Here is a 26,745-nt window from a genome sequence, read left to right as displayed (position 1 = left end):
GCGTGTTTCTGCATCTAGACACACCCTGCCTTGTTCCACAAACGCTCTGCGGTGACGTGGCTTCCATGTGACCTGCTGTCAGCTTGGCCGTCACAGATGCCACAGAGTTAAGTGTTCTGGCCTTCGGATTTCCCCATCCGTCTGCTCAGCATGAGTTTGCTATGACTCAGGCTCCCTGGACCCAGACACCTCTGGGGACACTCACGGGTGACCCCAGTGCCTGGCCTGGCAGGCGGGCCAGAAGCTACCCTGTCCCATGGTCACCAGCCTGCACTTGCAGCCGACATCCCACGTCTGACAACCAACATTTTACTTTGAGAAATTTCAAGCTGCAGTAAAGACACAAGAATAGGGCAAAGGCTCCCCACAGCCCTGCACCTTGAAAGTAAGTCGCAGAGACCCTAACCCTTCATGAAATTGACTCTTTGTAACACGCGAACCCGCAACTTCACAGGAAGGGACAGGCTCCCACGGCATCGCTGTGTGCGCTGTCAGCCGTCACCTGACACTGGGAGCACCTTCCTTCTTCGCTTTACTTCATCCCCCCGGGAGGGCGTCTTTGGCAAGTGTTTAAATGCGTCAGGAACAAGAACGCAAAGTGGAACTGGAGCACGTCGCAGACTTTGGACCAGAAGTGGCCCGTGAGCCGCTGGAAGAGAGGCCACCGCGCAAGCTGATGGTCACACAGCTTGAGGACCACAAAGCCCACGCAGGAGAGCACGCCCAGGGCCAAGTACTTTGCCGAGGACGTGCCGCCGCGGCGCCCCTGGGTGCGCAGGGCCTGGCCCACGCAGTGGCCATGTGCACGCCCAGCGCCAACTCAAAGCCACAGGGGTGCAGCAGGGCCAGGCCGTAGCTGCTCAGGGACAGGCCCTCGACAGCCAGGAGCAACCAGGGCTTCCAGCCCCAGTCCAGGCAGAGGCACCAGGCCACGGGCCACGCGAAGATGGGCAAGGTGAGCCACTGGTCCAGCACGGCGGCGGCCCGCGTCTGCGTCGCGATCCGCAGCCACTGGACCGGGCCGTAGACCAGGGCCATGCCGGCGAAGACATCCTTGAGGTAGCGTGCCCTCTGCACCTCGGCGGGGCCCCCGGGGGCGCTGGCCTCGCTCTGGAGCCAGTAGGCGCCCAGGAGCACGTAGGCCAAGTTAACGAGTGAGTTGAAGGGCATGGCCAGGAAAGCGGGGAGGCCGGCGAGCGGGGCTTCGGCGTAGTGCTCGCGGCCCACTTGGACGAAGACACTGTCGAAAACACCGCTGCGGACGGCGGCCACGCACAGGCAGCTGGCCAGGGCCACGTGGAGCAGGGCCCGCCCCGACGCGGCCTTCATCCCCGAGGTGTGACCCAGGCCGGAGAGCGCAAGGAGCAGCTGTCGCCGCGGGTGTTTCAGGATTCAGATAAACAGTTTTTGGCCCAACGGCCGCGCCTCGGCCTCCCGGCTGAGCCAGCAGGAAGCCGTCCCGTGATTTCCGCCGCAGATGCTGTGACCTTGCTCCGCAGGGGCGGGGGCGGGCCGGGGAAGGCGGGGGTTCTGCTGATTGGTTGGCACCGGCGGAGGCCCGGGTTCTGCCTCTTTCCTTTGTGGTTACAAAGAGAGTGCGGTTAGAAAGAAAATCTTCCCCCACTTCGCAGCCTCGGGATCCGCCACCCGCTTGCATCAGAAAAAAACAGAAATAAAAGTGCAGCGAGAGCCACAGTCCATTTGCCTTCGTGGGCGTGGCCTCCAGAAGCCTCGGGAACCCTCTGGAACCCTCTACCTAGTGGTTTCATGGCGCTCTCTCCTGACACCTATGCTGCTCTTCCGCATTTAGAGACTGAAATCTTGCCCAGGTTTATGGCTGAACCCACCTCAGTGCTGTTATAACTGTGGACGTTTCCAGGCGTGCCCCGAAGCCCTTTTAACCCAATAGCCAGGTCAATTAGAAACCACAAGCTGTGGTCCCATTTCTGGTCTCTAGGGTGAGGGATGGGGCACCGGGGGTCAGCGAGGAGGGGAGATGGGAAGGAAAGGTTTGCTTCCGCCTCTTGGCTGAGGCTGGTGGCAGGGGGAGCGGCCCCCAGGCCTGTCACCCTGGTTCACCAGCCTGCCCTGCCCTGCCCTGAAGTGCGACACCTTCCCAAACCACCACCACCAACCCTTCCGCTTCCTGCGGTCCCAGGCCAACCAGCAGCGTGGGCTTACCGTGGACTGTCAGGTGCTGGGGCGGCTGTGCTCGGAGTGGGCCTAGGGGCTGAGAAATGCAAGAATATTCATGAGAGAGGCAGGTCAATGCTCTGAAAATGACTCAAAGGCAAGACAGCAGGCAAGACTGTGTGAGCCGGGCCTAGAACTCTTCTGGGCCTGTTTGCACACCTGTAGGATGCACCTTCCTACGGAGTCACTGGGTGAATTAAGTGAGTTTTTAGATGTGTGGACCACTTAGCACAAGGTCCAGGCTGCCTTTGGCAGTCTAGGACCTGGAAGGGCGAGGGTCCGATTGCGCCTTCTCCCTCTGGCTCCTTGCTCGCTCCTCGTTCCTGTTTGCCATTTCGCTTGGCACACTGGCACTGGGGCCCGCCGGGCCTCAGGGGGAGCTTCCTGGCTCTAATCCTGCCGCAAGGGCCTGCTGTTAAGTTCACAGATTGAACTGAAGCCCTTGCCCCGACTCTGCAACACCTCAGCGCGGGGCCCTGTCGCCACCCGCCTACCACGGCCTCCAGCCCAGGGGGCTGCCCCGCCCCAGGTGCCCACCTCCAGGAGGGCCACCTCTAAAGGGGTCCAGGCACTGCAGTCCCCAGCATCTCCCTTGCGTACGGCCAATGGCACCGTGCTCGGCCCCCTCGGGGGCTAGCCCTCTGCTAAAGGCAACCTCTGGGCCAGACGCCTAAGGGCCACCTGCACGTAGTCCTGCGAGCGAGTCGCAGGCCACAGTCTGCCCTCCTTCCCCCCTGCGCCTGGCCTGCTTACAACCCCCAACTCGGCTGTCCTGTCCTCTGTGGCACTGGCATGGCCCTGCCCAGCGGAACACCTAGTGTCTCTGGGTCCTTCCCTGAACCCACCCGGGGCCTGACTTGCTGGCGTGAAGATCCTCCTGTCTGCCAGCCGCCATGGAGGAGAGCCAGGGACAGGAGCCAAACAGTGTCAGCCTGTCAGAGAAGGAGGTCCGGACAGGGCAGGGCAAGTGAGCCCTCTCCGGCCGCTGTGCAAACGGAAAGGGAAACCTGCTTTCCAGGTCCACCCAGAAGACCACGCTGGGGACCTTATGGCCCAGCTCCGCTGTACCCCTGAGCTGCCAGGAGCCTTGGGACCCAACACTCCACGTTCTTCCCAGCCTCCTTCAGCACAGGATGGCCAGCGGGCTCAAGAGCATTATCCCCGCGGGTGCTGGTTCTGGGGTCTTTGGGGGAAGTCCTGCAAAACATGACAACTCCTGGCTGAGCGTTAAGAAGTGCTCCTGCTTCCTGGGTCAGGAGCCACCATCACCTGTTGCAGTACTGGCTTCTTCGGCCGGGAGCATCTCTAATAAATGCTTGCTGTGCCCCGGACTCCCTGGACCACCCTTGCTGCCCTTCTGCAGATCAGGGGCCACCCGGATGTCCAAGGAGCCTAGAGCCAGCACCGTGACTCTTGAACTCTGAGAAGAGAGTCACTGCACGGGGGCGAGTTCCCTGGGAACCAGCAGCTCGGCTTCCTTATTTTACAGGGGAAGGACCTGGGGCCAGAGCGGTGCTGTGAATGGTCAGAGGCCACACAAACACAGGTGAGGGCTCTCGTCTTTAGCTGCGTCACAGGACTCTTTGGCCGTTCTCAAACAAATGCCTCCAGATGCATAAACTACGACAGAAAATTCCAACATAAATTTAATACGTCTAAAGACAGGTATTAAAACATTTTTGAAAATGTGTGATAATATATGTGCTTGCTTCTTCTTTTTTTTTTGGCCCCACCTGGGGCATGAGGACGTTCTCAAACCAGGGATGGAACTGGAGCAACAGCCATGACAACACCAAATCTTTAACCCACTGGGCCGCCAGGGAACTCCTGTGCTTCTTTATTAACAGGTTAAATGACAGGCTCTGCGGGAGGCTGAATAACTACGGTAATTTCAAAGCAGTTATTCAGCCTGCCAGTAGGTCTTGTAATTAATTTCAGGATCTCCATAGGAAAAGCCATCTGATCTAAAATGATCTCTCATCATTTCTTTTGGTGACATAGTCACCAGGCTAACGCTCTGGGCTTGGCTGCCTACACTTGGAATTGTAGGACAGGCCAACTTTCGGCTAGAGGTTGGTGGATGTCAAGATGAAATAAAGAGGACAGAATCTGGGAAGTTCACCTGCTGTCACTCCAAGACCCCGGACAGCAGCGCATTACAGCCTGCGTCTGGCAGTGACCATGAAGGTGCTGCGACGAGACGGTCTCCTGCAAGATTTGGAACGTGGGGGTGACGCCAGTACCCACCTCTGAAGGTTGTTATGAGAACTTACAGTATTGGCGCGAAAAGGCCAGCGAGCACCATCCGGGTATTTGGCCTCTCGGCTTTGCTGGGGGAAATTCAAATCTCGAAAAAGGGCGGACCCGAAAGGCGGCTGTGCGCTTGCGCGCGGGGCGGGGCGCAGGCTCTGGGAAGCGGGCGGGGCGGGCGGTGACGCGGGGTGACGCGAGGCGACGCGGAGCTCCCCTGCGCCCGCCCGCCCGGCTCAGGCGCCGCAGGCCGGGCTGCCCGCCCGACAGCCAGAGGAGCGGGGGGCCTGCCCGGCGCGCGGCGGCCCGGCTCGTCTCCTTGGGGCGCCGGCGGTTGCGGCGGCGCCCCCGCCTGGAGGCGGGGCGGCGGCCTGGGAGCCTGGGAGGGCTCCGCCCCCGGCGCCGCGCGCCCGGCCGCGTTCCCGCCCACTCCCGCCCCGCCCCCGGCTCCCCCCGGCGGCGGGCTTCGGGCCGCCGCTCTGAGGCAGCTGGGTGTGCGGAGCAGAAACACGTCCGCTCCCTCGACCCTAGGACTGACTCGAATGTGTCCCGCCAGCCGCCTTCAGCAGCCTCTGTTCCTGTCCCCACTGCTAGTTAAAGGCGACGCCTCTAGAGTGTGTCCCTTCAGCGACCCAGGGGGCAGTTCCCATGGGGGGCGGGGCCAACCCCGTCTGAGGCCTTCTCATCCGGGCATTCCCCAGATGCCGCAGCCGCCATCTTTGTTTTGTGCTGAAAGTCGCTATTGACGCCCGAGGACGGCCGGGCGAGGGGAAGTGGCAAGATGGCGGCTCCCAGGGCGGAGGCGTGGAGGGGCTCTCGGGGGGCCCCAGGGCTGGGCACGCCTGTGCCTGACCCCAGCGCGGCCTGATTCCAAGCCAAGCGCGCAGCAGCCCTGGTCCCTCGCCGCGAGGTTCCTTTAAGAGGCCTCGGCCGGATGGAGAAGCCCGCGAGGGCGGGGGAGAGGTGGTGGTGGGGAAAACAGTGACGTCGCCCGACTCCGCCCCCTCGCCCGACCGCCGCCGCCGCCATGTTTAGTTGTTACTTCTTCACACAAGATGGCGGCTCCCAGGGAGGAGGCATGAGCGCCCTGCCGTTACCGCTCCTCCTGCCGTACAGTTGCCACTTCGGGGCCTAACTCTACCTCTTTGGAGCGGCTCCTGTGGGAAGGAGTCATAAGGAGGGAAGCGAGGATCGGACGCTGCCTTGCGTTTGGTTTGCAGTGGAAGAACTGACCCAGGAGGAAGAGAATAGGGGGGAAGGGGGAGCTTGTCTCAAGATGGCGGCTCCCAGGGCGGCAGGCTCAGCCTGAGCCGCAGAGGCGGACTAAGGGGAGAGCTTCGAGACCTCACGAGCCGTACGGCGTGGGCCTCCGAGCAGCCGTCGAGAATTCGGGCTCGGTCCACTGGCCTCTGGCGCGACTCTATTCCTTAAGAGTGTCGAGGCTGTTTCGGGAGCGGCCGCTGCACTAAGCGCTGGGCGGGGAAGCGGGACGGTCTCAAGATGGCGGCTCCCACAATTGTGGTCTGAGCGCCGGCGGGGCTGGGACGACCGCGGCGCTTGTGGCTGCTTTCCACCCGCCCCGGAAGCCGGCCAGTGCAGGGGACTTGGGGGGTGTGGGAACCGGGCCGGGGCTCCGCCATTTCCGGCGGGGGAGGGCTACGACTGAGGAAGGGAGGAGAGAGAGGCGGCTCAAGATGGCGGCTCCCAGGGCCTCCCGCTCGAGCTTGTAAGTGGGAGCTCCCAGGCAAGGAGTCAGGGCGGCGGGACTCGGCGGCCTCCAGCTTCTCGGGCCCAGGCGCTCGGCAGTTTCAGGAGGCTCTTGAGGAGACGGGGTGAGCAAGAAGAAGGGGAAGAGCAGAAGTGAAGGAGAATAGTTAAGATGGCGGCCTCCATGGAGCCGTCCACCGCTGTGTGAGGAACCGCTTCTCCGTGAGAACCGTCTTAGACTAAAGGGGGTGTGTGTGAGTGGAATTGGGGGGCTTCCTTCTCGCTTGGTGACTTTTTTCCACCGCGCCCTTTCCCGGAACTATGGCTTCGGCCGTGTCACCCGCCAACTCGCCAGCGGTGCTCCTGCAGCCTCGCTGGAAGCGAGTGGTGGGCTGGTCGGGTCCAGTACCCCGGCCCCGCCACGGCCACCGCGCCGTGGCCATCAAGGAGCTCATCGTGGTGTTTGGCGGCGGCAACGAGGGGATCGTGGACGAACTGCACGTGTACAACACGGGTGAGTGCAAAGCCCGCTGGGTCCTCCGATCTTTCCCTCTCTCCCTTCTTCGCCCTTCTCTTCCCTCCCTCTCTCCATCCCCTCCCTCTCCCTCCCCTGCCTTCCCTCCCTCCCTCCCCCCCTCCCTCCTCCCTCTCCGTCCTCCCTCTCCTCCTCCTCCCATTCCCCTTCTCCATCCGCAGTGATCTGCTTTTTTCTCCCCCCTCCGAGACCCTTTGCCGTGCCCGGCTCCTCTGCTTTTCCCTTCTTTTCCCTGCTTTTCCCCGCTCTCACACCCCTGCTGCTTCTGTGTTTGAGGGGTGCTTTTCATTATTGGAGAGGAACCCTCTAGCCCGGCTGGTGAGGGAGCGGGGGCGTCGCCAGCGGTGGTGACTTCAGACATACACCGTTACCCCCGCCAGGCGGGCGGATGCGTCCCTTTGGCGCAGAGTCCCACCCCCTTCCTCCCTCCTGCGCCTGCTCCGCTCTTCCCCGGCTCTAGTGCTCTTTCAGGAGAAATGACAACTTCTGGATTCCAGATTGGTTGCCTCTCTAGAGGAGCGGGGCAGAGTTGAGCAGCCTCCTCCCCACCTGGAGGAGGGGCGGGTTGTATGCCCTGCGGGGTGACCGTCTCGCCCGTTGTGCCCGAGCCTTGGGGACGCACAGATCAGATGGCATTGCTTCTGATCACTTTCAGCATTTTACTTCTGGGGCGTTTCTCCTCACATCGCCTGTCGTCTTGATCTGGGGCCCTTTGGTGTAAGAGATGAATTTCACCCCTTCCCGACTCACTGCTTTCTGTGAGCTGGAGGGGGTTAGCCCGGCCGTTCTCCTGCTTCCCCCCAACCCACGGCCTGGCTGGCTGGGAGGAGCGGAATTCGGTGACAGACTGGGGACTGCGCTGCGCCTCTGTCTCCAGGTGTTGCTGGCGCGCCGGCTCGGCCTCTTGCCTGGTGTCCCTGCTAGGTCTCGGGGGCTTAGCCACATCCTCCTGCAGCTCCTGCCCCCGTGGTGGCCACTTGGCCAGCTTTGTACCCCTAGCGCCGCCTGGGGCCGGAGCTGCCTGTTGAGTCGCTGCTGCCCCGCAGGACCTGGCCTTGCTCCGAGCGAGGGGCTGGGCGTCCTCACCGAGGACGAGCGCAGGACGGTGGACCTGCACGTTCTGTGCCGGGGCAAAGACGGGGAGGCGGCGCGGTGCGGCGCGGCCCCTCCGGGTGGGACAGCATGATTTTAGGAAGCTCGCCTCGCCGCCGGGGAGGTGCATTCCCAGCAGCCGCGGTCCCTGGCCGCCTTCCAGTTGTCTCTCCCTCGCTGTCCCGTCTAGCGAACCCCTCTCGCGCCAAGGTTCTGGCGGTACCAGGTCCTGGCGCCTGAGCACTTCCTCTTCCTCCTGGCCTGGAGGTGGCCCCGGGGTAAGATGTGGGTTGGAGCGGGGCTCTTGGTGGGGTGCTCCCCTCCCCCACCAGCCCCCAGGCGCGAAGGACAGTGTTCTGTGCATCTCGAAGGTTGTTGACCCTACAGAGTTGACTTTCAGAGGCCGGAGGGTTGCTGGTGGCCCTTCCCATTCTGGGTCTGAGCACCTGTTGTCTCCAGTGAGGCTGGGCTGGCCGCGGGGCTGCATGCCAGCTGGCGCAGCTGCGGTGGCAGCGGTGGCCCAGTACGGTGAGGCCAAGGGGCAGGGCCAGCTTTAGAGAGGCGGCTGCCCTGAGCAGAACCTCCCGCACTCCTCGGACCCCCTTCTTTCTCGTAAGGCCTGGAGCAGGCTCCTTGGCAGGGAAATACAATTTTAGAAAGTAGGGCAGGGGCCTAGTTACCGTGAGCTCCAAAGTCCACTGCTTCCTGGGGCCTCTGTGTGTTCGTTAGTTTATTGAAATGAGGGGACCGCTTGGGCGTTACTCTGTTCTCCATCTGCAAGGACGTGCCGGGTAGAGGCCAGCCAGCCTTCTGGAGGCCACGGCCCCGATTCCTCCAGGGCGGCAGTTCGCAGAGTGCCCTGCCTGATGGGTCTCCTAGGCGACTCCCTGGTCCTCGCGGAGTGCTCGCTCGCTCGCTCTCCTCCTGCAGTCTCCGTGCTGCCTCTCCCGCCAGCCGGGGCGCAGATGCTGGGCATCCTTCGGGCATCCTCAGCTGCCACCTTGACAGCTGGCCTTCTGCTTCCCTTGGTTTTGTCTCAAATGAGGTCAGAGTGTGCTCTCCAGCGCTTTTCCTTCTGCGCGATGAGTGCTCGGAGAGACTCGCCCTTTGGGGGGAGCTCGCATCTGGAAGGGCTCCGGGTCGCTAAGACAAAGGCTCCGGGGGGCATGTGCGTGCTCGCCGTCTGGCTTGGCTCAGCCACTGGGGCGGGGGGGGGGGCTGCACCTAAAGGCCGGGGAGGGGAAAGTGTGTGTCCTCCCGCCTCGGGGGCTGTGGGACCCTTAGCCGGCCTTTGGGCGGCCTTAGGGGAGCCACTGCCTTTGACCTCAGGGAGTTTCCTTGCCGCAGCCAAGCGGATTAGCCCGAGGACCCGGCCCGGCAGGGTGGGGCGCGTCCTGCAGGGGGGAGGGTGGGGCGGGCGGGCAGGAGCCCCCGCGTATCTGGGGGTGCCTCTCCGTTTTCACCCTGAGGCGGTTGGGGTCAGACTGGGGAAGTGACGCGTCCAGGGTCACTCTGCCAGCGGCGGCTGAGTCAGGCTGGCTCCGTGTCTCTTCCCTCCGCGGGCTTAGAGGCGGCAGCGGGGTCCTTGCGGCCCACGGGCCCGGGGCTGGGCCCAGGGCTGAGCGCGTCTCGAAGCGGCCCCCCTCGCCCCGGGCCCTCCGCGCCTCGCACAGTCACTTCCTGATCAGCCCCGCTGGCTTCTTGTGTCGGGAAATCCTGTTCAGCCTTCAGGGCCCTGCTCCGGTGGCCCCTCTTCTGAGAAGTGGCCCCTCCCGATCACCCGCGCTGCGTGTGCTTCGAGGCCAGGCGCGCGCCAGCTCCCGCCTCCCGCCGCGAGGCCCCCCTTCCCCGCACCCCTCCTCTTACGGGGAAGGAGGGACCCGGAGCCTGGGCGACGTGCCGCCCCCTCCCCCGATGAGCTACCACGATGAGGGGCCACGGAGGGCAGCTGTGCTTGTCGCAGGTGGTCCCTTAGGCCGGCCCAGGGCAGAACCCAGATGGGGCGACAGGAAGAAGGGTCCCTACCTCTGCCTGACGGGCTGCTCCTGATGGGCGTGCGGAGGGCCCCCGCCCTGACCGGAGTGTTCCAGAGCCAGACGGCCCCTCTGCGGTCCTGTGGGAGGAGCTTGGGGATGTGTCACCGGTCGAGTCTAGCCTGGCCAGCTGACCCAGCGGTCAGGGTGTGATGAGAAAGCTGTGTGTGGCGGCCACACGGGTGCGTGGGTGAGCCAGGGTGGCCCTTGGCTCCTGTGCGGAGGGCCCCTGTGTGGGCACCTTGCCGTCCCTTGAAGTTGGAGAAAGGTTCTTGTCTCTGTGTGTGTGTGTTGCTTGGTCACCTCGAGTAAGTCGCTGCTGCTCCCGGACTCTGTGCCATTAGCTGTTGAAGGAGGTTGACAGAGGGGCTCTCAGAGGTGTTTTGGCCTTTTTATTGTATTTTTATTTTTTGACTTATTTTGTGGTTGCACTCATGGCTTGTGGAAGTTCTCAGGCCAGGGGCCAAATCTGAGCCTCTGCTTGGCAGTGCTGGGCCGGGGATGGAACCCACCCCAAGCTGCCGCAGTCGGGTTCTTAACCCACTTTGCCGCAGCGGGAACTCCTGGCCATTGGATGAAACTCTTTCCAGGGATCATGTGAGGCCATTGCCCCCCGTGTGTGCAGGGGCGATTTGCCGCAGCGTGGAGAGCTGCTGCTTTTCCTACTTCGTGTTTGTACCACGGGGGAGACTGAGGCAGGGAGCGGGAGTCCGGGGCTGGCTCTGCGGGAGAGGGGAGGGGTGAGCCGGCTGCTGGGCATCCTGGAGGCCCAGGGACTCCACAGAGCTGTCGGGGGGCCAGCAGCCTGTCCCGAAGCAAGCTATACAGCCGTGTAGGGGCGCGCAGGCACCTCTGTGTTGGGAAAGGCCCTAGAGTTGTGCTTCTGTGTCGGCGCAGGCCTCTCTGCCAGGGTGCGCGCTGAATCTTGAGGTGACAGCAGAGGGGTTGGGTTACCTGCTGACCAAGGGCGTGCCTGGCAGCAAGTCAGGCCAAGAAGCAGTCAGACCCCAAGAGGCGCTCCGTTCATGCCCCAGTCCCTTCCCTGGCCACCTGCCAGTCCGTCCCGGTCTGCTCTCTCACTTTTGACCCAAACTGATCTAGGGACGTGGAATGAGGTTTGTGGCTGCCAGTTTGAGGCTTTGGAGGGGGTGTGGAGTGTCCTTGACGGGAGAGCCCTTTAAATGACGTGTAACGAAGAGGGGGACTTCGCCCCGTGATTTTGCTGGGCAGCCTGAAGTGAGGCGTGGAAGTGCCAGGCCGAGCGAGGGCAGGTCGTGAGCCTGGCTGCAGGGCCCCCAGCCCACGCCCAGCTGCACTGCTGTCACCTCTGACCCTGTTCTGGGGCAAAGGGGTACCATGGACCGTGGCACTGGGCAACAGCAGCAGAGGTGGGTCCCCGCCCCCTGGCTCTCCTGCACGGGGAGGTGCAGGCCGCAGGCCGGGGCACCCGGAGGGAAGGGCACGGGGCTGCCCAGCGGGCATTTCGGGTGTCAGCCGTTTCTTTCCAATGGCCCAAAGAGGAGCAGGGGAAGGAAGCTGGTGGCCACATCCCCAGGATTCCCTTGGTCCGCGACTTCCTGCTTCTTGGCGCGGCCGGGACACGAGGCGGGGCCGTGCCGGGCTGCTTTCGCTGAGGTGGGGGTGGGTGGAAAGCGGCCGGGATGGGGGCTGGCACCCGGGTGCTGAACGGACAGAGTCCCACACCCTCGGGAGAGGAGGTGGCGTCCCAGCCTCTCCTTTCTTGGACCGCATCGGAAGGCCGCTCGCTGCACGGCCGGCGGAGCAGGGCCGGGGGCTCTGGTGCCGCGAGCTCCCGAGGTGTATTGACGTCCGCCTCCTATCCCCCCAGCGACCAACCAGTGGTTCATCCCCGCCGTGAGGGGGGACATCCCTCCAGGCTGCGCGGCCTATGGCTTCGTGTGCGACGGGACGCGCCTGCTGGTGTTCGGAGGCATGGTGGAGTACGGGAAATACAGCAACGACCTCTACGAGCTGCAGGTGACGCCCCGGGCGCGTCTCGCCGCCGCGGGACAGGTGGCCCAGCTCACCCCGCGTTGAATTACTGGCTCTTGATTTTGCAGGCGAGCCGATGGGAGTGGAAGAGACTGAAGGCAAAGACGCCCAAAAACGGGCCCCCTCCGTGTCCTCGGCTCGGGCACAGCTTCTCCCTCGTGGGCAACAAATGTTACCTGTTCGGAGGTCTGGCCAACGACAGCGAGGACCCCAAGAACAACATTCCCAGGTGAGGCGGAGGAGGCTGGCACTCAGTGCCCTCCAAGGAGCTTTCCAGCCCTGGCGAGGCCCGGCGGGCAGGCTGGGAGGTGGGCGCCGCCCTGCCTGGGGCTGGTTCCTGCTCCTCAGACCCGGTGTCAAGTTGGCACTTTCCTCCTCGGGGTCTGCTGCCTGCAGCTTCCCTGCTGGCTGTTTTCTGAGCCAGGTGCCCCCTTGGCGCCTGGGAGGCTCTCGTCCCACACCCAGCTTCGCGAGCAGTGCAGCCTGGCATGGCCCGCCTGCTCTTCCTTTTCGACTCCTTCTCGTCCCGGCAGGAGCGGGGGGGGCATCTGGTGTGTGCCGGCGAGGCTTGCCAGGACTGGCCTTCTTTCTCCAGGTACCTGAATGACTTATACATCCTGGAACTGCGGCCAGGCTCTGGAGTGGTAGCCTGGGACATTCCCATCACTTACGGTGTCCTGCCCCCGCCGCGGGAGTCGCATACGGCCGTGGTCTACACCGAGAAAGACAACAAGAAGTCCAAGCTGGTGATCTATGGAGGGATGAGTGGCTGCAGGCTAGGCGACCTCTGGACCCTGGATATTGGTAAGACATGGGGGCGGCGGCTGCAGGGGCCCCGGGGCCAAGCTAGCCTGCGGGGTGTTGAGGTGGGCTCATGGGTGGGCATCTTTCTTGTGGCACAGTTGGGAGAGGCCCCTATTTGGCATTGTCGTCTTTCCCCGAGCTTCTGGCCCTTCTTTAAGGGAGAGCGAGGCTCAGAGTTCCCGTTGTGGCTCAGCATGTTAGGAACCCAAGTAGTATCCATGAAGTGGGTTCGATCCCTGGCATCGCTTAGTGGGTTGAGCATCCAGCGTTGCTGTGAGCTGTGGTGTAGGATGCAGGTGCAGCTCGCATCTGGCATTGCTGTGGCTGTGGTGTAGGCCCGCAGCTCCAGCTTCAGTTCGACCCCTAGCCTGAGAACTTCCCTGTGCCACGGGTGCAGCCCTAGAAAAATTAATCAGTAAGAGGAGGGAAGCTCAGTGTGCAAAGTTGGTCTGCTAGGTTACCGGAGAGTAAGGGGAGACGTAAGGGCCTTTCTGGAAGGGAACGGTGTAGGTTTCGTAGCCCGAGTCCCCATCAGCTGTCAAGTGGTTAGGCTGTGCTGGGGGACTGACCCTGCTCGGGTGCCGGCAGATCGGATGCCGAGAGAGCACAAGGCCGCTGGGGGCTCTTTGGCCTGGGCACCAGCTGGGGAATCCGGAGCGGTTGCAAGAAGTTCAGGCTGGTGAGAAGCTGGCTGTGCGGCTAGGGTTGGCATTGACGAGAGCTCATCGGGGCCGGGGGTCCCTGCCGCCCGGCCTGCCCGGCGCCCATGCTCTAGGCCGTGGAGGTGGCGTCGGGGGGAGCGCGTGCTGAGCGGACGTTCACAGAGGCTGCTGCCAGGATGGGAGACAGGCTGGGAAATGCGTGGGTAACCTTCCCTTCCCCGTTGGTCTTTGCAGAGACTCTGACGTGGAACAAGCCCAGTCTCAGTGGGGTGGCACCTCTTCCTCGGAGCCTCCACTCGGCCACGACGATAGGAAACAAGTGAGTAGCCAGCCGGGGCTTTTTCCTTCCTCCCCGGCCCCACCCTGGGCTCGCAGTCTCGTTCCAGCCGTCCCTGAGGCCGCAGGAGTCCTCTTTTTGGCCGGGCTGGCGTTCAGCAGCCCCGTCTTTGCATTTTGACCCTGGGGACTGAGGGAAGGCAGAGGCCGGGGAGAGGGGCACGGACGGTTCAAGACCCTCCCCAGCAGCAGCTGCGAGTCTTCGGCCATGCCACGGTCCCAAGCGAATGCAAGCAGTGGGGACTGGGTGACACAGTTCTCGTGAGGGCTGAGCCACCAAGTAGGAGCTTCGTGCGTCCTGGGGAGAGCTAGAGGACCGAGTGTCTTTAGGCCTTTCTGGATGGAAGAGGTGGCATCTAGCTCGGCACCTCCTCTACAATCCTCTCCTGCTCTTCCCTCCCTCGTCCCAGAATGTACGTGTTTGGTGGCTGGGTGCCTCTCGTCATGGATGACGTCAAAGTGGCCACACACGAGAAGGAGTGGAAGTGTACCAACACACTGGCTTGTCTCAACCTGGGTATGGCCTCCTCGGGCTCGGAGCGGCCTGCAGAGGGCTGCGGGCGGCCGGGCCCCCTCGGCCCCGAGCTGTGTGGGGAGTGCCGGGGGCGAAGCAGCTCGCGAGGCCCGGGCCTCTCTCTAGCATCCACCAGAGGTAGCCAGTGGTCAGGGCGCCGCGAGGGCCGCTCTCCTCCGCCCTGTGCGCGCAGGCTCGGCCCCGCTCCCGTCTCCCACCGGGGGTTGCTCACCCACCCTGCCGGGACTTGGCTGCATAGACGAGCCTTGCCTATAGGTGCCTTTAAAGCGAGCCGCCAGACGGCAGCCCGCTCCACGCGGCGCCGCGCCTGGCCACGGCCCTCCCCTCCGTCCCGGAGACCGTCCCACCCCGCGCGGCGGCGAGGGGCCTCATTCTTTTGACGTGCTCTCGTGGTGTCGAAACTTGCAGCGACGCTGCTCCGTGAGTATGTTCTCAGCACGTGCAAGTGACCTGGAGGGGGACCCCTAGAGGTAGAGATGCCGTCCGAGGGGTGTGGCCAAACGCAGACACCCCGGCGGCAGGCCCGACGGGTGAGCGTGTCTCCCTGGGGGCCGCCCCGCCCGCGGCTCGGGCACGAGAGTCACTCTGCCAGGCACCCTACGGGTGGAGCTGGCATTTCTCTTACCTTGAGCAAGGGTAGGTATTTTTGCTCAGGTCCTCCTGTCACCTGTTCCGCAGCCTGGCGTCCCTCCTCTCCCATCTCTTTCTAGAGGCTCTTGTGTTGTTTGATGTGCGAGAAGTGACATCTTGTTTCAGATAGTTCTCCCGGCTTGTAGCTTGTGGTTGGTCATCTTGGCGGTCTTTTTGCCAGAGTCGTGTTTTTTGGTTTTGTCTTCACTTAGTAATCTTTGATGACTTCCTGCTTTTAAGTCCCCGGCCCCGACGGCAAGAGGCCGAAAGCCACTGGGGGGGGGGTCCCTGGCCGTGCTGACCTCCGCGTCTGCCCTCCCCAGACACCATGGCCTGGGAGACCATCCTGATGGACACGCTGGAGGACAACGTCCCCCGGGCCCGAGCCGGCCACTGCGCCGTCGCCATCAACAGCCGCCTGTACATTTGGAGTGGGCGTGACGGCTACCGAAAGGCCTGGAACAACCAGGTCTGCTGCAAGGACCTCTGGTACCTGGAGACAGGTAAGGCCCATTGGAGGGGCGTCGCCTCTGCCGTGGCTGCCCCGGCGGCCTCTGCCCGCCCTTCTCACCCGCGGTGCTCTCTCACAGAAAAGCCACCGCCCCCGGCCCGGGTGCAGCTGGTGCGAGCCAACACCAACTCGCTGGAGGTGAGCTGGGGGGCAGTGGCCACAGCCGACAGTTACCTTCTGCAGCTCCAGAAATATGACATTCCTGCCACGGCTGCTACTGCCACCTCCCCCACACCCAATCCAGTCCCGTCTGTGCCTGCCAACCCTCCCAAGAGCCCTGCCCCCGCAGCAGCCGCACCTGCCGTGCAGCCGCTGACCCAAGTAGGCATCACGCTCCTGCCCCAGGCTGCCGCCGCGCCCCCGACCACCACCACCATCCAGGTCTTGCCGACGGTGCCCGGCAGCTCGATTTCCGTGCCCGCTGCAGCCAGGACTCAAGGTGAGCCGGGGGCCAGCGTCTCCTGCCCGTTGGGCGTCTGCGTGGGCAGAGGTCAAGCACAGGCGCGTCACAGAAGCCCTTCTCTTGCCAGGTGTCCCCGCTGTGCTCAAAGTGACCGGTCCTCAGGCTACAACGGGAACCCCGTTGGTTACCATGCGACCTGCCAGCCAGGCTGGGAAAGCCCCCGTCACTGTGACCTCCCTCCCTGCAGGCGTGCGGATGGTCGTGCCTACGCAGAGTGCCCAGGGCACGGTGAGGAGCCAGGCTTCCTGGTGGCCGGGGGCCTGCAGAGGGGACCCGAGTCCCAACTGGGGCTTTTGCTCATCACCAGCTTAGGAAGTAATAAGTCGTTCAAGTTGTCACTGCAGTGGCTTGGGTCTCACTGCCGTGCGACAGTTCAGTCCCTGGCCCAAGGACCTTGATGTGCCATAGGTGCAGCCAAGAGAAACAAAAGAGAGAAATTACCCCCTCAGAAGGACCTCCCTGCCCTCTGAGCTCAAGGGCGCTTTAAACGTGTGCCTTCTTGTCCTGAAGCCCGAGGGGAGCGTCTAGCCAGCTGGGCCTTGACCCAGGCGCACGCGGCACAGGTGGATCTGACCCGGGGAGCGGTCCAGGTCTGCCGGCAGTGGTAGGAGTCCAGGTTTGGGGCCGGCAGAGCAGGCCCAGGCAGTCCGGAAAGCTGAGAGGGCGCCGCCTCAGGGGCGCCGAGAACCCGAGGGGCAGGGGTCGGGCGGCCTCGGCCCCGGCGCTCCGCGGGCTCACGCACCCCGTGCCGTTGCAGGTCATCGGCAGCAGCCCGCAGATGAGTGGCATGGCCGCCTTGGCAGCAGCGGCCGCCGCCACCCAGAAGATCCCTCCGTCCTCGGCACCCACAGTGCTGAGCGTCCCAGCCGGCACCACCATCGTCAAGACAGTGGCCGTGACGCCTGGCACCACCACGCTCCCAGCCACCGTGAAGGTGGCTTCCTCGCCTGTCATGGTGAGCGTCCCCCTGAGCCGGCGGCCTCCATGCCAGGGGTTCTGGGCACTATAGTCAGACGGCGGTCCCTCCTGCGAGGCCGTCGCTCCACACGTGGTGCTTGCTGTGGGCTGTGGCACGGGCTGGCACCTTCAGGGGGGTGGCAGAAGGCGGCCTGTCAGTGTCCTCCGCTGCTTCGCGGGAGGAGAGCTAAACCGAGCTGAGCTCCTGGTGGGGGGTGGCCCCACCCCTGCTCACCTGCAGGGGGCCGGGCTGCCTGGACCTTTGGGCTCATTCGGCCCCGCCCGCCGCTCTGCTCCGCTCCCTCCAGGTGAGCAACCCAGCCACTCGCATGCTGAAGACCGCGGCTGCCCAGGTGGGGACGTCCGTCTCCTCTGCGGCCAACACGTCCACCCGTCCCATCATCACAGTACACAAGTCGGGACTGTGACAGTGGCCCAGCAAGCCCAGGTGGTGACCACGGTGGTGGGTGGGGTCACCAAGACCATCACCCTGGTGAAGAGTCCCATCTCCGTCCCCGGAGGCAGTGCTCTGGTGAGCGACGGGGGCCCCCCTGCCGCATGTGACACGTTCCGAGAGAGCCCCGCCCAGGCTGGGTCCTGGCCGGGTCTCTGGGTCACTCTTGCTGCTCCGTCCTATGCTTCGTAGATTTCCAACCTGGGCAAGGTGATGTCTGTGGTCCAGACCAAGCCAGTTCAGACCTCCGCCGTCACGGGCCAGGCGTCCACCGGCCCGGTGACTCAGATCATCCAGGTGAGCTTGGGGGCCCCCGACTGTGTCCGGGCCTAGACGAGAGCCCACGAGCCTGGGCGGCACCGCCTCCTCAGAGACCAGCCAGACCCGTCCGGCCGTGACGCCGCTTCCCCGCGCGCCCACCTCCCCCGCCTGCGTGTCTCCCCCGTACAGACCAAAGGGCCCCTGCCAGCCGGGACCATCCTGAAGCTGGTGACGTCCGCAGACGGCAAGCCCACCACCATCATCACGACCACGCAGGCTGGCGGGGCAGGCACGAAGCCCACCATTCTTGGCATCAGCAGCGTGTCCCCCAGCACCACGAAGCCGGGCACCACCACCATCATCAAGACCATCCCCATGTCAGCCATCATCACGCAGGCGGGCGCCACGGGTGAGGGCCGGCGCCCGGGGCGGGCGCGGGCGCGCTCGAATCGAGGGGCTGCGGGGGGGGAAGCCGTCGGAAGGGGGCCTGAGAGAAACGGGACGTGTCCGCCACCCTCTTCCGTCCAGGTGTGACCAGCAGTCCTGGCATCAAGTCCCCCATCACCATCATCACCACCAAGGTGATGACCTCCGGAACCGGAGCCCCCGCCAAGATCATCACTGCCGTGCCCAAAATCGCCACCGGCCACGGGCAGCAAGGCGTGACCCAGGTGCGCGCGGGCCACCTGTGTCCTCCGCTGGGGACAGAGAGGGGCAGGGCGGGGGGCGGTCTGCTTTGACAGGGGCGCTCTCCTCTGGTGTCCAGGTGGTGCTGAAGGGCGCGCCGGGCCAGCCGGGCACCATCCTCCGCACCGTGCCCATGGGGGGCGTCCGCCTGGTCACCCCCGTCACCGTCTCCGCAGTCAAGCCGGCTGTCACCACGTTGGTTGTGAAGGGCACCACAGGTGTGTAGGCCTTGGGCTCGGGGCGAGGGCACAGGGGCCCCTCCCCGTCGGGTGCCCCCAGCCCTGCCCGGGGGAGGACAGTGGCAGAGAAGAGGGCGCCAGCTGCAGACCTCTGCCCGCATCCCACGCCTGCCTCCCTCCCCACCTGCAGGCGTCACAACTCTGGGCACAGTGACAGGCACGGTCTCCACCAGCCTCGCCGGAGCCGGGGGCCACAGCACCAGCGCCTCCCTGGCCACGCCCATCACCACCCTGGGCACCATTGCCACCCTCTCGAGCCAGGTGATCAACCCCACTGCCATCACTGTGTCGGCGGCGCAGACCACGCTGACGGCGGCCGGCGGCCTCACCACCCCCACCATCACCATGCAGGTAGGTGCGGGCCGTGTGCCGGTGCCAGTGCCAGCGCCGGAAGGGATGCCCCGGTCTGAGGCTCCCAGGCTCCGCCACGGGGCAGCCTTCCTAAGCTTCCTGCCACCGCCGCTGTGGGCGGCCGGGTTCTTCCTCCTATTTCGGATGCGTTGAGCCTGGGTCTCCTCTTCACGCATCTCGAGCCGAATCTCTGGAAGCGGCGGGGCTTTGGCACAGCACGGGGTCGGCAGGGTCCCCGCCCCTTCACGGGCCCCTAGTCCTTGTGGCACCTCCTCCCTGGGCCCTGAGCAGGCAGGCAGGTCCTGGGGTTGCCGAGACTGTGGCTCGAGGAGCCGGCGCGGGTGACGCGGCGGGGCGGCGGCGCTGACGCTGCCTGTCGCCTTTCCCCCCAGCCCGTCTCGCAGCCCACCCAGGTGACTCTGATCACAGCCCCCAGCGGGGTCGAGGCCCAGCCTGTGCACGACCTCCCGGTGTCCATCCTGGCCTCGCCCACCACAGAGCAGCCCACGGCCACCGTCACCATTGCCGACTCGGGCCAGGGCGACGTGCAGCCTGGCACCGTGACCCTGGTGTGCTCCAACCCGCCCTGTGAGACCCATGAGACGGGCACCACCAACACGGCCACCACCACCGTCGTGGCTAACCTCGGGGGGCACCCCCAGCCCACCCAAGTGCAGTTCGTCTGTGACAGACAGGAGGCCGCCGCTTCTCTCGTGAGCTCCGCGGTGGGGCAGCAGAATGGCAGCGTGGTCCGAGTCTGCTCCAACCCGCCGTGCGAGACCCACGACACGGGCACCACCAACACGGCCACCACCGCCACCTCCAACATGGCCGGGCAGCACGGCTGCGCCAACCCGCCCTGCGAGACCCACGAGACGGGCACCACCAGCACGGCCACCACCGCCATGTCGAGCCTCGGGGCCGGCCAGCGGCGAGACGCCCGGTTCGCCTGTGCGGCCGGCACCGTGCCCGCCGCTGCGGTCCGGGTCGGCGTGGCTGCTGGCGCGGCTGCCGGCGCCGCAGAGGGTGCCCAGGGCGCCGTCAAGCCCTCATGCCAAACCCGCCAGACCAGCGCCACCAGCACCACCATGACTGTGATGGCCACTGGGGCCCCGTGTCCTGCTGGCCCGCTCCTCCGACCCAGCCTGGCCCTGGAGGCCGGCGGGCACGGCACTGCCCTGGTGCAGTTAGGCCCCGTGAGCGCCCAGGTCAGAGCCGGCAGCCTGGGCGGCGAGGACAGCCCCCTGGCCAGCCTGGGCTCGCTGGTGTCTGTGGGGCGCCCGCTGGAGGCACACCGCAGCCACACGACCAGCACCCCCACTGCGGCCTGCACTGACCTGGGCGCTGGGGAGCCTGGCGAGGCGCAGGGCACCCCCGTGCTCGTGTACGAGAGCTCAGCCGGCCCCGCCGTGACTGCAACAGCCCTGGAGGCGCTGCTGTGCTCCTCGGCCGTCGTGACCCGGGTTTGCTCCAACCCGCCTTGCGAGACCCACGAGACGGGCACTACCCACACGCCCACCACCGCCACGTCGGGAGGGGGCGCGGGCCAACCAGAGGGTGGGCAGCAGCCCCCCGCCAGCCGCCCCTGCGAGACACACCAGACCGCTTCCACTGGCACCACCATGTCGGTCAGCGTGGGCGCCCTGCTCCCCGACGCCGTGCCCGCCCACAGGACCCCGGAGTCCGGCTTGGAGGGGGCACCGTCCCCCACGGTCACTCCCCAGGCCGCTGCTTCATTGCTGGCTCCCTTCCCGACGCAGAGGGTCTGCTCCAACCCCCCCTGCGAGACCCACGAGACGGGCACCACACACACGGCCACCACCGTCACCTCCAACATGAGCTCCAACCAAGGTGGGTGGCATCCGCCGGCCCTGGGGCTCCGCGAGAGGCCTGTGTGAGATTCCGTGAGGCTCAGTTGACCAGTGCGGGCAACGGGTGTTTTTTCCGGGCGGTGGCAGCCTCCGGTGCTGGCGCAGGAGGGGAGCCCTGGCCGCCAGGGGCCTGTCAGCCCACTGTCTGCTTGCCCCCCGACAGATCCCCCACCACCTGCCAGCGACCAGGGAGAGGTGGAGAGCACCCAGGGCGACAGCATGAATATTGCCAGTTCCAGTCCCATTACAACGACGGGGTCCTCCACGCTGACGCGGGCTGTGACCACCGTGACACAGTCCACACCGGTGCCCGGCCCTTCGGTGCCGGTAAGAACCCTGGGAGGGAGGGGTTCCCTTTTGCCTCGCTGCTGCCTCCCACAGCTCGGGCCCGGCTGTTCTGGAACTGGACGCTAGATGGCACTGTCGCACCAAGCACGCGCCACTCCGGCTCCTTGTCCAGACCATAAAAGGGCAGCCTGGGTGCCTGGCAGGCAGGAGGCAAGAGAGCCCCCCCGTCCTGGGGGTTTCACGGGCGCTTTTGCCTCTGTAGCTGTCTGCCCTGGATTGTCCTTCTGCCGCCCGCTGTCAGGGTGGCACGGCACACGTCCAAGGATGGGTCGCAGTTGGCCGGCCCATCGACGGTCTCTGCTCGTGCCGCGCCCCCGCCCATCACACGGGGTGGCGCAGGCCCGTTGAGGATGCAAATCCAGGCCCACGGGGAAGGATCCGGGTCTGCCTGCTTCTGGCCCCCCTCTTCTCTCCTCTGATGGGGTTTCTCTCCCTTTCTAGAAGATCTCATCAGTGACTGAAACTACCCCAGGGGCTCTGACCACCGAAGTCCCCATCCCGGCCACGATAACAGTGACCATAGCCAACACAGAAACTTCTGACATGCCCTTCTCTGCTGTTGACATCCTGCAGCCCCCAGAGGAGCTCCAGGCCTCGCCAGGGCCTCGCCAGCAGCTTCCGCCACGGCAACTCCTGCAGCCCGCCGCCACGCCCCTGATGGGGGAGTCCGCTGAGGTGCTGTCTGCCTCCCAGACCCCTGAGCTCCAGGCCGCCGTGGATCTGAGCAGTACAGGGGACCCGTCTTCAGGCCAGGAGCCTGCCACCTCGGCCGTGGTGGCCACTGTGGTGGTCCAGCCTCCCCCGCCCACGCAGTCCGAAGTAGACCAGTTGTCGCTTCCGCAAGAGCTGATGGCCGAGGCGCAGGCAGGGACCACCACCCTCATGGTAACGGGGCTCACCCCCGAGGAGCTGGCGGTGACTGCAGCTGCCGAGGCGGCCGCCCAGGCCGCGGCCACGGAGGAAGCCCAGGCCCTGGCCATCCAGGCCGTGCTCCAGGCCGCACAGCAGGCTGTCATGGGTAGGTGCAGGGGGGAGCCGTGAGGGGAAGACAGGCCCCTCGGGAGGAGTGAGGACCCAGGGTTCTGGAGCCTGGCTGGTGCCGGGCGGCCCGAGAAGAGGAGGCGTGGCAGGGAGGGCCGGCCGAGGGGGGCCCCAGGAGGGAGGCGGCATCTCTAGATCGGGAAGGGCTGGAAAACGGGCTGTGGGAGCAGCTCTGAGGCCGCGCGGCGCTCTAGCTGGGGCGGGACCCCAGGAAGCCAGGGGCGGGCGCCCCTTGCCCGACGCCCCTCTTGAGTAGCCTTTCCTCCGCCCTGGAGCAGGCACCGGGGAGCCCATGGACACATCTGAGGCAGCGGCGGCTGTGACCCAGGCGGAGCTGAGCCACCTGTCGGCTGAGGGCCAGGAGGGTCAGGCCACCACCATCCCCATTGTGCTGACACAGCAGGAGCTGGCCGCCCTGGTGCAGCAGCAGCAGCTCCAGGAGGCGCAGGCCCAGCAGCAGCAGCACCACCTCCCCACCGAGGCCCTGGCCCCTGCCGACAGCCTCAACGACCCCACCATCGAGAGCAACTGCCTCAACGAGCTGGCCGGGGCCGTCCCCAGCACCGTGGCCCTGCTCCCGTCCACGGCCACCGAGAGTGAGTGTGACCCTGTGCGGCCCCGGGCGCGTTTCCCGCAGTGCTGCGGGCCCCACTGGGTGCAGGCCCCTCCTCCCGCGGCAGCTGCTGCTCCTGTTCCTGCTCATGCCGTCTTTCCTCCCAGGCCTGGCTCCATCCAACACGTTTGTGGCCCCCCAGCCAGTCGTGGTCGCCAGTCCCGCGAAGCTGCAGGCCGCAGCTACCCTGACCGAGGTGGCCAACGGCATTGAGCCCCTGGGCGTGGTGCGTCGGGCGCGCCTGTGTGGGGAGGGGCTGCGCCCCTGGCCCCCGAGGGCTGGGGGCCTGATTTCGTCCCCCCTTCCACCCTCCAGAAGCCGGACCTACCGCCCCCGCCCAGCAAAGCCCCCGTGAAGAAGGAGAACCAGTGGTTTGACGTGGGCGTCATCAAGGGCACCAACGTGATGGTGACGCACTATTTCCTGCCACCCGATGACGCCGTGCCGTCGGACGTAAGTGTCTGCGGGAGCTGCCGTGCTCCAGTGGGTCGTGACCTCTTCGGGCGGTGGCGAAGCCCTCTCTCAGCCTGCTCGGCTCTGCCCCCAGCGTGGGGAAGGGGCTGCCTCGTTCCCGGGGGCCGAAAACCGCCTGCAGGTTCCAGGGCCACCTGCCGAGCAGCCCTCTCCATGGTGGCGGTCCCATCAGTTTCATCTCGCTCTGTCACCTGGCCTCTTCCCCAGGATGACTCCGGCACTGTCCCCGACTACAACCAGCTGAAGAAGCAGGAGCTGCAGCCGGGCACTGCCTACAAGTTCCGAGTCGCCGGGATCAACGCCTGCGGCCGGGGGCCGTTCAGCGAGATCTCGGCCTTTAAGACGTGTCTGCCCGGCTTCCCGGGGGCCCCCTGTGCCATCAAGATCAGCAAAGTACGTCTTGTGCGGGACCTCCTCCGCCCCTGGCCGCGAGTCCGTACGCATGGGGCTCCCTTTTGTGCCGGCCCAGGTGGCGGTGGCTCGGGAGAGGCCCCGAGGTGCGGGGCGGGCTGGGGTTCCTGGCTCTGCCTCCGATTGGCCGGGTTCCTGTCGGCGGCCTCTGGCGGTGAGTGTCCTGCTCTGTCCGCTCCTCTCACGGCGGAAGCTCGGGGACCCGTGCGCATCAGCTCCCGTTTCCTGATGAGGAAACGGAGGCACCGGGAGGCTGAGGGACAGGCCGTACGTGAGGTGTCCTAAACCCGCGTTCATGCTGCTTGCGCCTTGCTCCCGGTCGGGCTGCCTTCCAGGCGGGGGCGGGTGAAGCCCTTCCTGCGGAGCGTCTCGGCCTCGGCCGTGAGGTAGATTTGCTCGGCGAGTAGGGCGAGCGAAGGGCGAGTGAAGGGCGAGCAGCCTGTTCTGGAAGCTTCTCTGTTCCCGGACAGGCAGGGCGAGAATAAGTCACAAAGGCCGCGCAGGGCCCGATAGGGCCCGGCGTGACCCCTGCCCCGCGCTCGCTTCTAGAGTCCCGATGGAGCCCACCTGACCTGGGAGCCGCCCTCCGTAACCTCCGGCAAGATCATCGAGTACTCGGTGTACCTGGCCATCCAGAGCTCGCAGGCCGGCGGCGAGCCCAAGAGCGCCGCCCCGGCCCAGCTGGCCTTCATGCGGGTATACTGCGGGCCCAGCCCCTCCTGCCTCGTGCAGTCCTCCAGCCTCTCCAACGCCCACATCGACTACACCACCAAGCCCGCCATCATCTTCCGCATCGCCGCCCGCAACGAGAAGGGCTACGGCCCAGCCACCCAAGTCAGGTGGTTGCAAGGTGGGTGCTTTGTCGGGGCGGTAGGACTGCCGGGCCCCGGGGCGGGGCGGGGCGGGCGGCCCCGAGGCTGCTGCGCCCCGGAGCGTGTCGTACCCGCCTCGCCAGGCTGCTCACCAGCTGCCTCCCCTGTGCTTTTTCCTCCCAGAAACCAGTAAAGACAGCTCTGGCACCAAGCCGGCCAGCAAGCGGCCCATGTCCTCTCCGGAAATGTAAGCGGGAGGTGGGGGGGGGCCTCCGAGGAGCCCTCAGGGCCGGGGCCGGGGCCCGGGAGGAGAGCGTGTGGGAGCCGGAGGGCGGCTGGCCCGCCGGGTGCCGCCGCAGGCCCCGCCAGGCCCGCCTGACGCTCCGCTTCTGCTCCCGCCTTCCCAGGAAATCCGCTCCAAAGAAGTCGAAGGCAGACGGTCCGTGAGAGGCCGCCCGGCCCCGGATTCCTCGCCGGCCCCTCCTGCTTCGGGAATGCCACCCGCCAGGGCCTGCCCGTCACCCACCCAGCGCTCGCCTCACCCTCTCGAGCCCTGGCTGCTCTTCTCCCTCCCTCTCTCTCTCTCTGTTTTTAAAATGATCTCAAGAAAGCACATTTTACCGTGGCCGTGGGAGACGGCGGAGGCGGGAAGAGCAGACGCCCTCGAGGGCGGGACCGAGAAACTCACAGGACGAAGGACACGCACAGGACACGGCAGGCGCCTCCGGAGCCTGCAGGCCTCTTGCTGTTCGTGACCCTTGGATCCGGGGAGCGGCCAAGGCTCGAGGTGGGGGGGCCTGGAAGCCGAGGATGGGCGCCCCCAGCACCCTCCCGCCTCTGCTGCGAGAGGCTTTTCGGGGCAGCCAGCACTGGGTGTCTCTCCGGTCCGGTATCTTCCTCTGTTGGCTGAGGTCCCACCACCGAGCGGCCGCCCCTGCCCAGCAGTCCCCGGGAAGCTGACGCCTTTGCTCAAAGGCCTTCGTGCTCCCCCTTTTCCTCTGCCCTCTTCTTTCCCACTTAGAGAGAGAGAGAGAGAGAGAGAGAGAGAGAAGAAAAAGAAGGAGGTGGCAAAGGAGCCCCGCGGGGCCGAGCCGTGTTCTGTGAAAGCCCCCGGCCCCCCGGCGCTGAGCCGCCCGCACCCAGCCTGGCCTCGGCCGCATCACCAACTGCTGCATTTGTTGTATTTTTTTAAGTTGAAATTGATGAAGTTAACATTTTTATTGTAATTTTAGCCTTAGCGTGTGGGGTTTTGTCCCTTTTTTTGTTGTTGTCGTTAGCTGTGTACAGAATGTGTATCTTTTTTTTTCCATTTTTTTTCTCCTTGGCTAAGCCTTGGCAGGGATCTTTCTGGAGGAGAAGCTGGTGGCAGCCAGGCCAGGAGAGGCACGGAACCTCCCCTGTGGCTCTGGTGTGTGCCACCCAGCCGCTTTGTTCTGGTGGGCCCTGCCCTCTGCCCCTTTGCCTGTCCCCGGGCCTCTGGGACGAAGGAGGGCGCTTGCTCCACGCCCGGAGCCCTGAGCTGGAGAGGCTGCCGGAGCCCGAAGCCGGATGTCTGAGGAGGATGGGCCCGAGGTGGGGGCCGGGGCCTGGTCCCCAGGCCTGGGTCATAGTGCACTCCCTGGCTCCTATGACCGGCTTAGAGCATGTGACACCCATGGCTGCGGCTTCCTGCAGCCACCCCCTCACGGCAAAGCTGGTGGGGACGGAGGGGCCTCGGCCTCAGAGGCGGCCTGGGAGGGCCGGTGGTGTGATGCCACCCATTCTATGAATTTGCAGTGCAGTCCCCAAGCTGGGGCCAGACTTGGGGGGGGCTTGGGGCTCTGCTTGGAGTGGCTAGTGAGGCAGCTTTCTGCCCCAAGCCCAAGCTTTGGGCAAGGAGCCAGGCTTGCGAGCAGGTCGCACAGAAGAAAGAATTTAAAACGAGCAGCCGGTATTTTCAAAGCCCGTTTCTCTGCCCTGGAGATGCAGCTGTGGCTGGAGGGACCCCAGCCTCTTCAAGCCCCCGCCCCAGCCCACGCCCTCTGGGGCCTCTGGTTGGTTGTATTATAGTATATTTCGCTGTGGAAACATGTCACGTTTAGTCACCTTGGAGCCCGCTCGCCTGGTCCCGTCGTTTTCCTGTCCCTTTGATCTCTCGTTCATCTATTGTAGAGTAACCCCTGTGACTCAATATTACCATAGTGCGATGTCGTTTTGTGCTATTTTGAACAATTAAAAAGACTTTTTTTGAAATAACCACTTGCTGTCTCGCTGTGTCTGGGAGGTGGCAGTGGCCCTGCAAGACTCGCCAAACCGCCTCCAGTTGCCTCCCGTGTTTCAAAGCTTTGCTGGACCAGGACTGGGTGGCGCCCGGAAGATCCCATGGCAGCCGCAGTGCGGGGCACAGACCCGGGGGCTCCCGGGGCAGCTGCTGCTGATTCCGTGTGTCTACACCAAGTCACCTTCCCTCTCCCGGACCAGTG

The 26,745-nt window shown here is 65.2% G+C and overlaps 2 protein-coding genes across 2 annotated transcripts; one reads left to right on the top strand and one right to left on the bottom strand.

The window, feature by feature from the left end:
* Positions 294-4,593, bottom strand: TMEM187 (transmembrane protein 187). Its single transcript, XM_003135487.4, is given in 4 exon segments — positions 294-795; positions 798-1,576; positions 2,182-2,230; positions 4,467-4,593. Coding segments are annotated over 2 exon segments (795 nt in total). The 5' UTR covers positions 1,330-1,576; positions 2,182-2,230; positions 4,467-4,593; the 3' UTR covers positions 294-532.
* Positions 4,797-26,518, top strand: HCFC1 (host cell factor C1). Its single transcript, XM_003135485.5, is given in 27 exon segments — positions 4,797-6,664; positions 11,660-11,808; positions 11,892-12,052; positions 12,419-12,627; positions 13,524-13,608; positions 14,036-14,142; positions 15,114-15,293; positions 15,381-15,740; positions 15,832-15,992; positions 16,522-16,719; positions 17,030-17,135; positions 17,138-17,253; positions 17,368-17,472; positions 17,626-17,845; positions 17,965-18,107; positions 18,203-18,341; positions 18,493-18,713; positions 19,106-20,564; positions 20,748-20,911; positions 21,506-21,950; positions 22,252-22,569; positions 22,694-22,812; positions 22,902-23,039; positions 23,268-23,453; positions 24,021-24,321; positions 24,467-24,530; positions 24,691-26,518. Coding segments are annotated over 27 exon segments (6,087 nt in total). The 5' UTR covers positions 4,797-6,471; the 3' UTR covers positions 24,731-26,518.

Source organism: Sus scrofa, chromosome X (assembly GCF_000003025.6).
Source record: "Sus scrofa isolate TJ Tabasco breed Duroc chromosome X, Sscrofa11.1, whole genome shotgun sequence".
In the NCBI taxonomy this organism is placed as follows: Eukaryota; Metazoa; Chordata; class Mammalia; order Artiodactyla; family Suidae; genus Sus; species Sus scrofa.
Note: the sequence above shows the minus strand (reverse complement) of the source record. Positions and strands in the feature narration are given on the sequence as shown.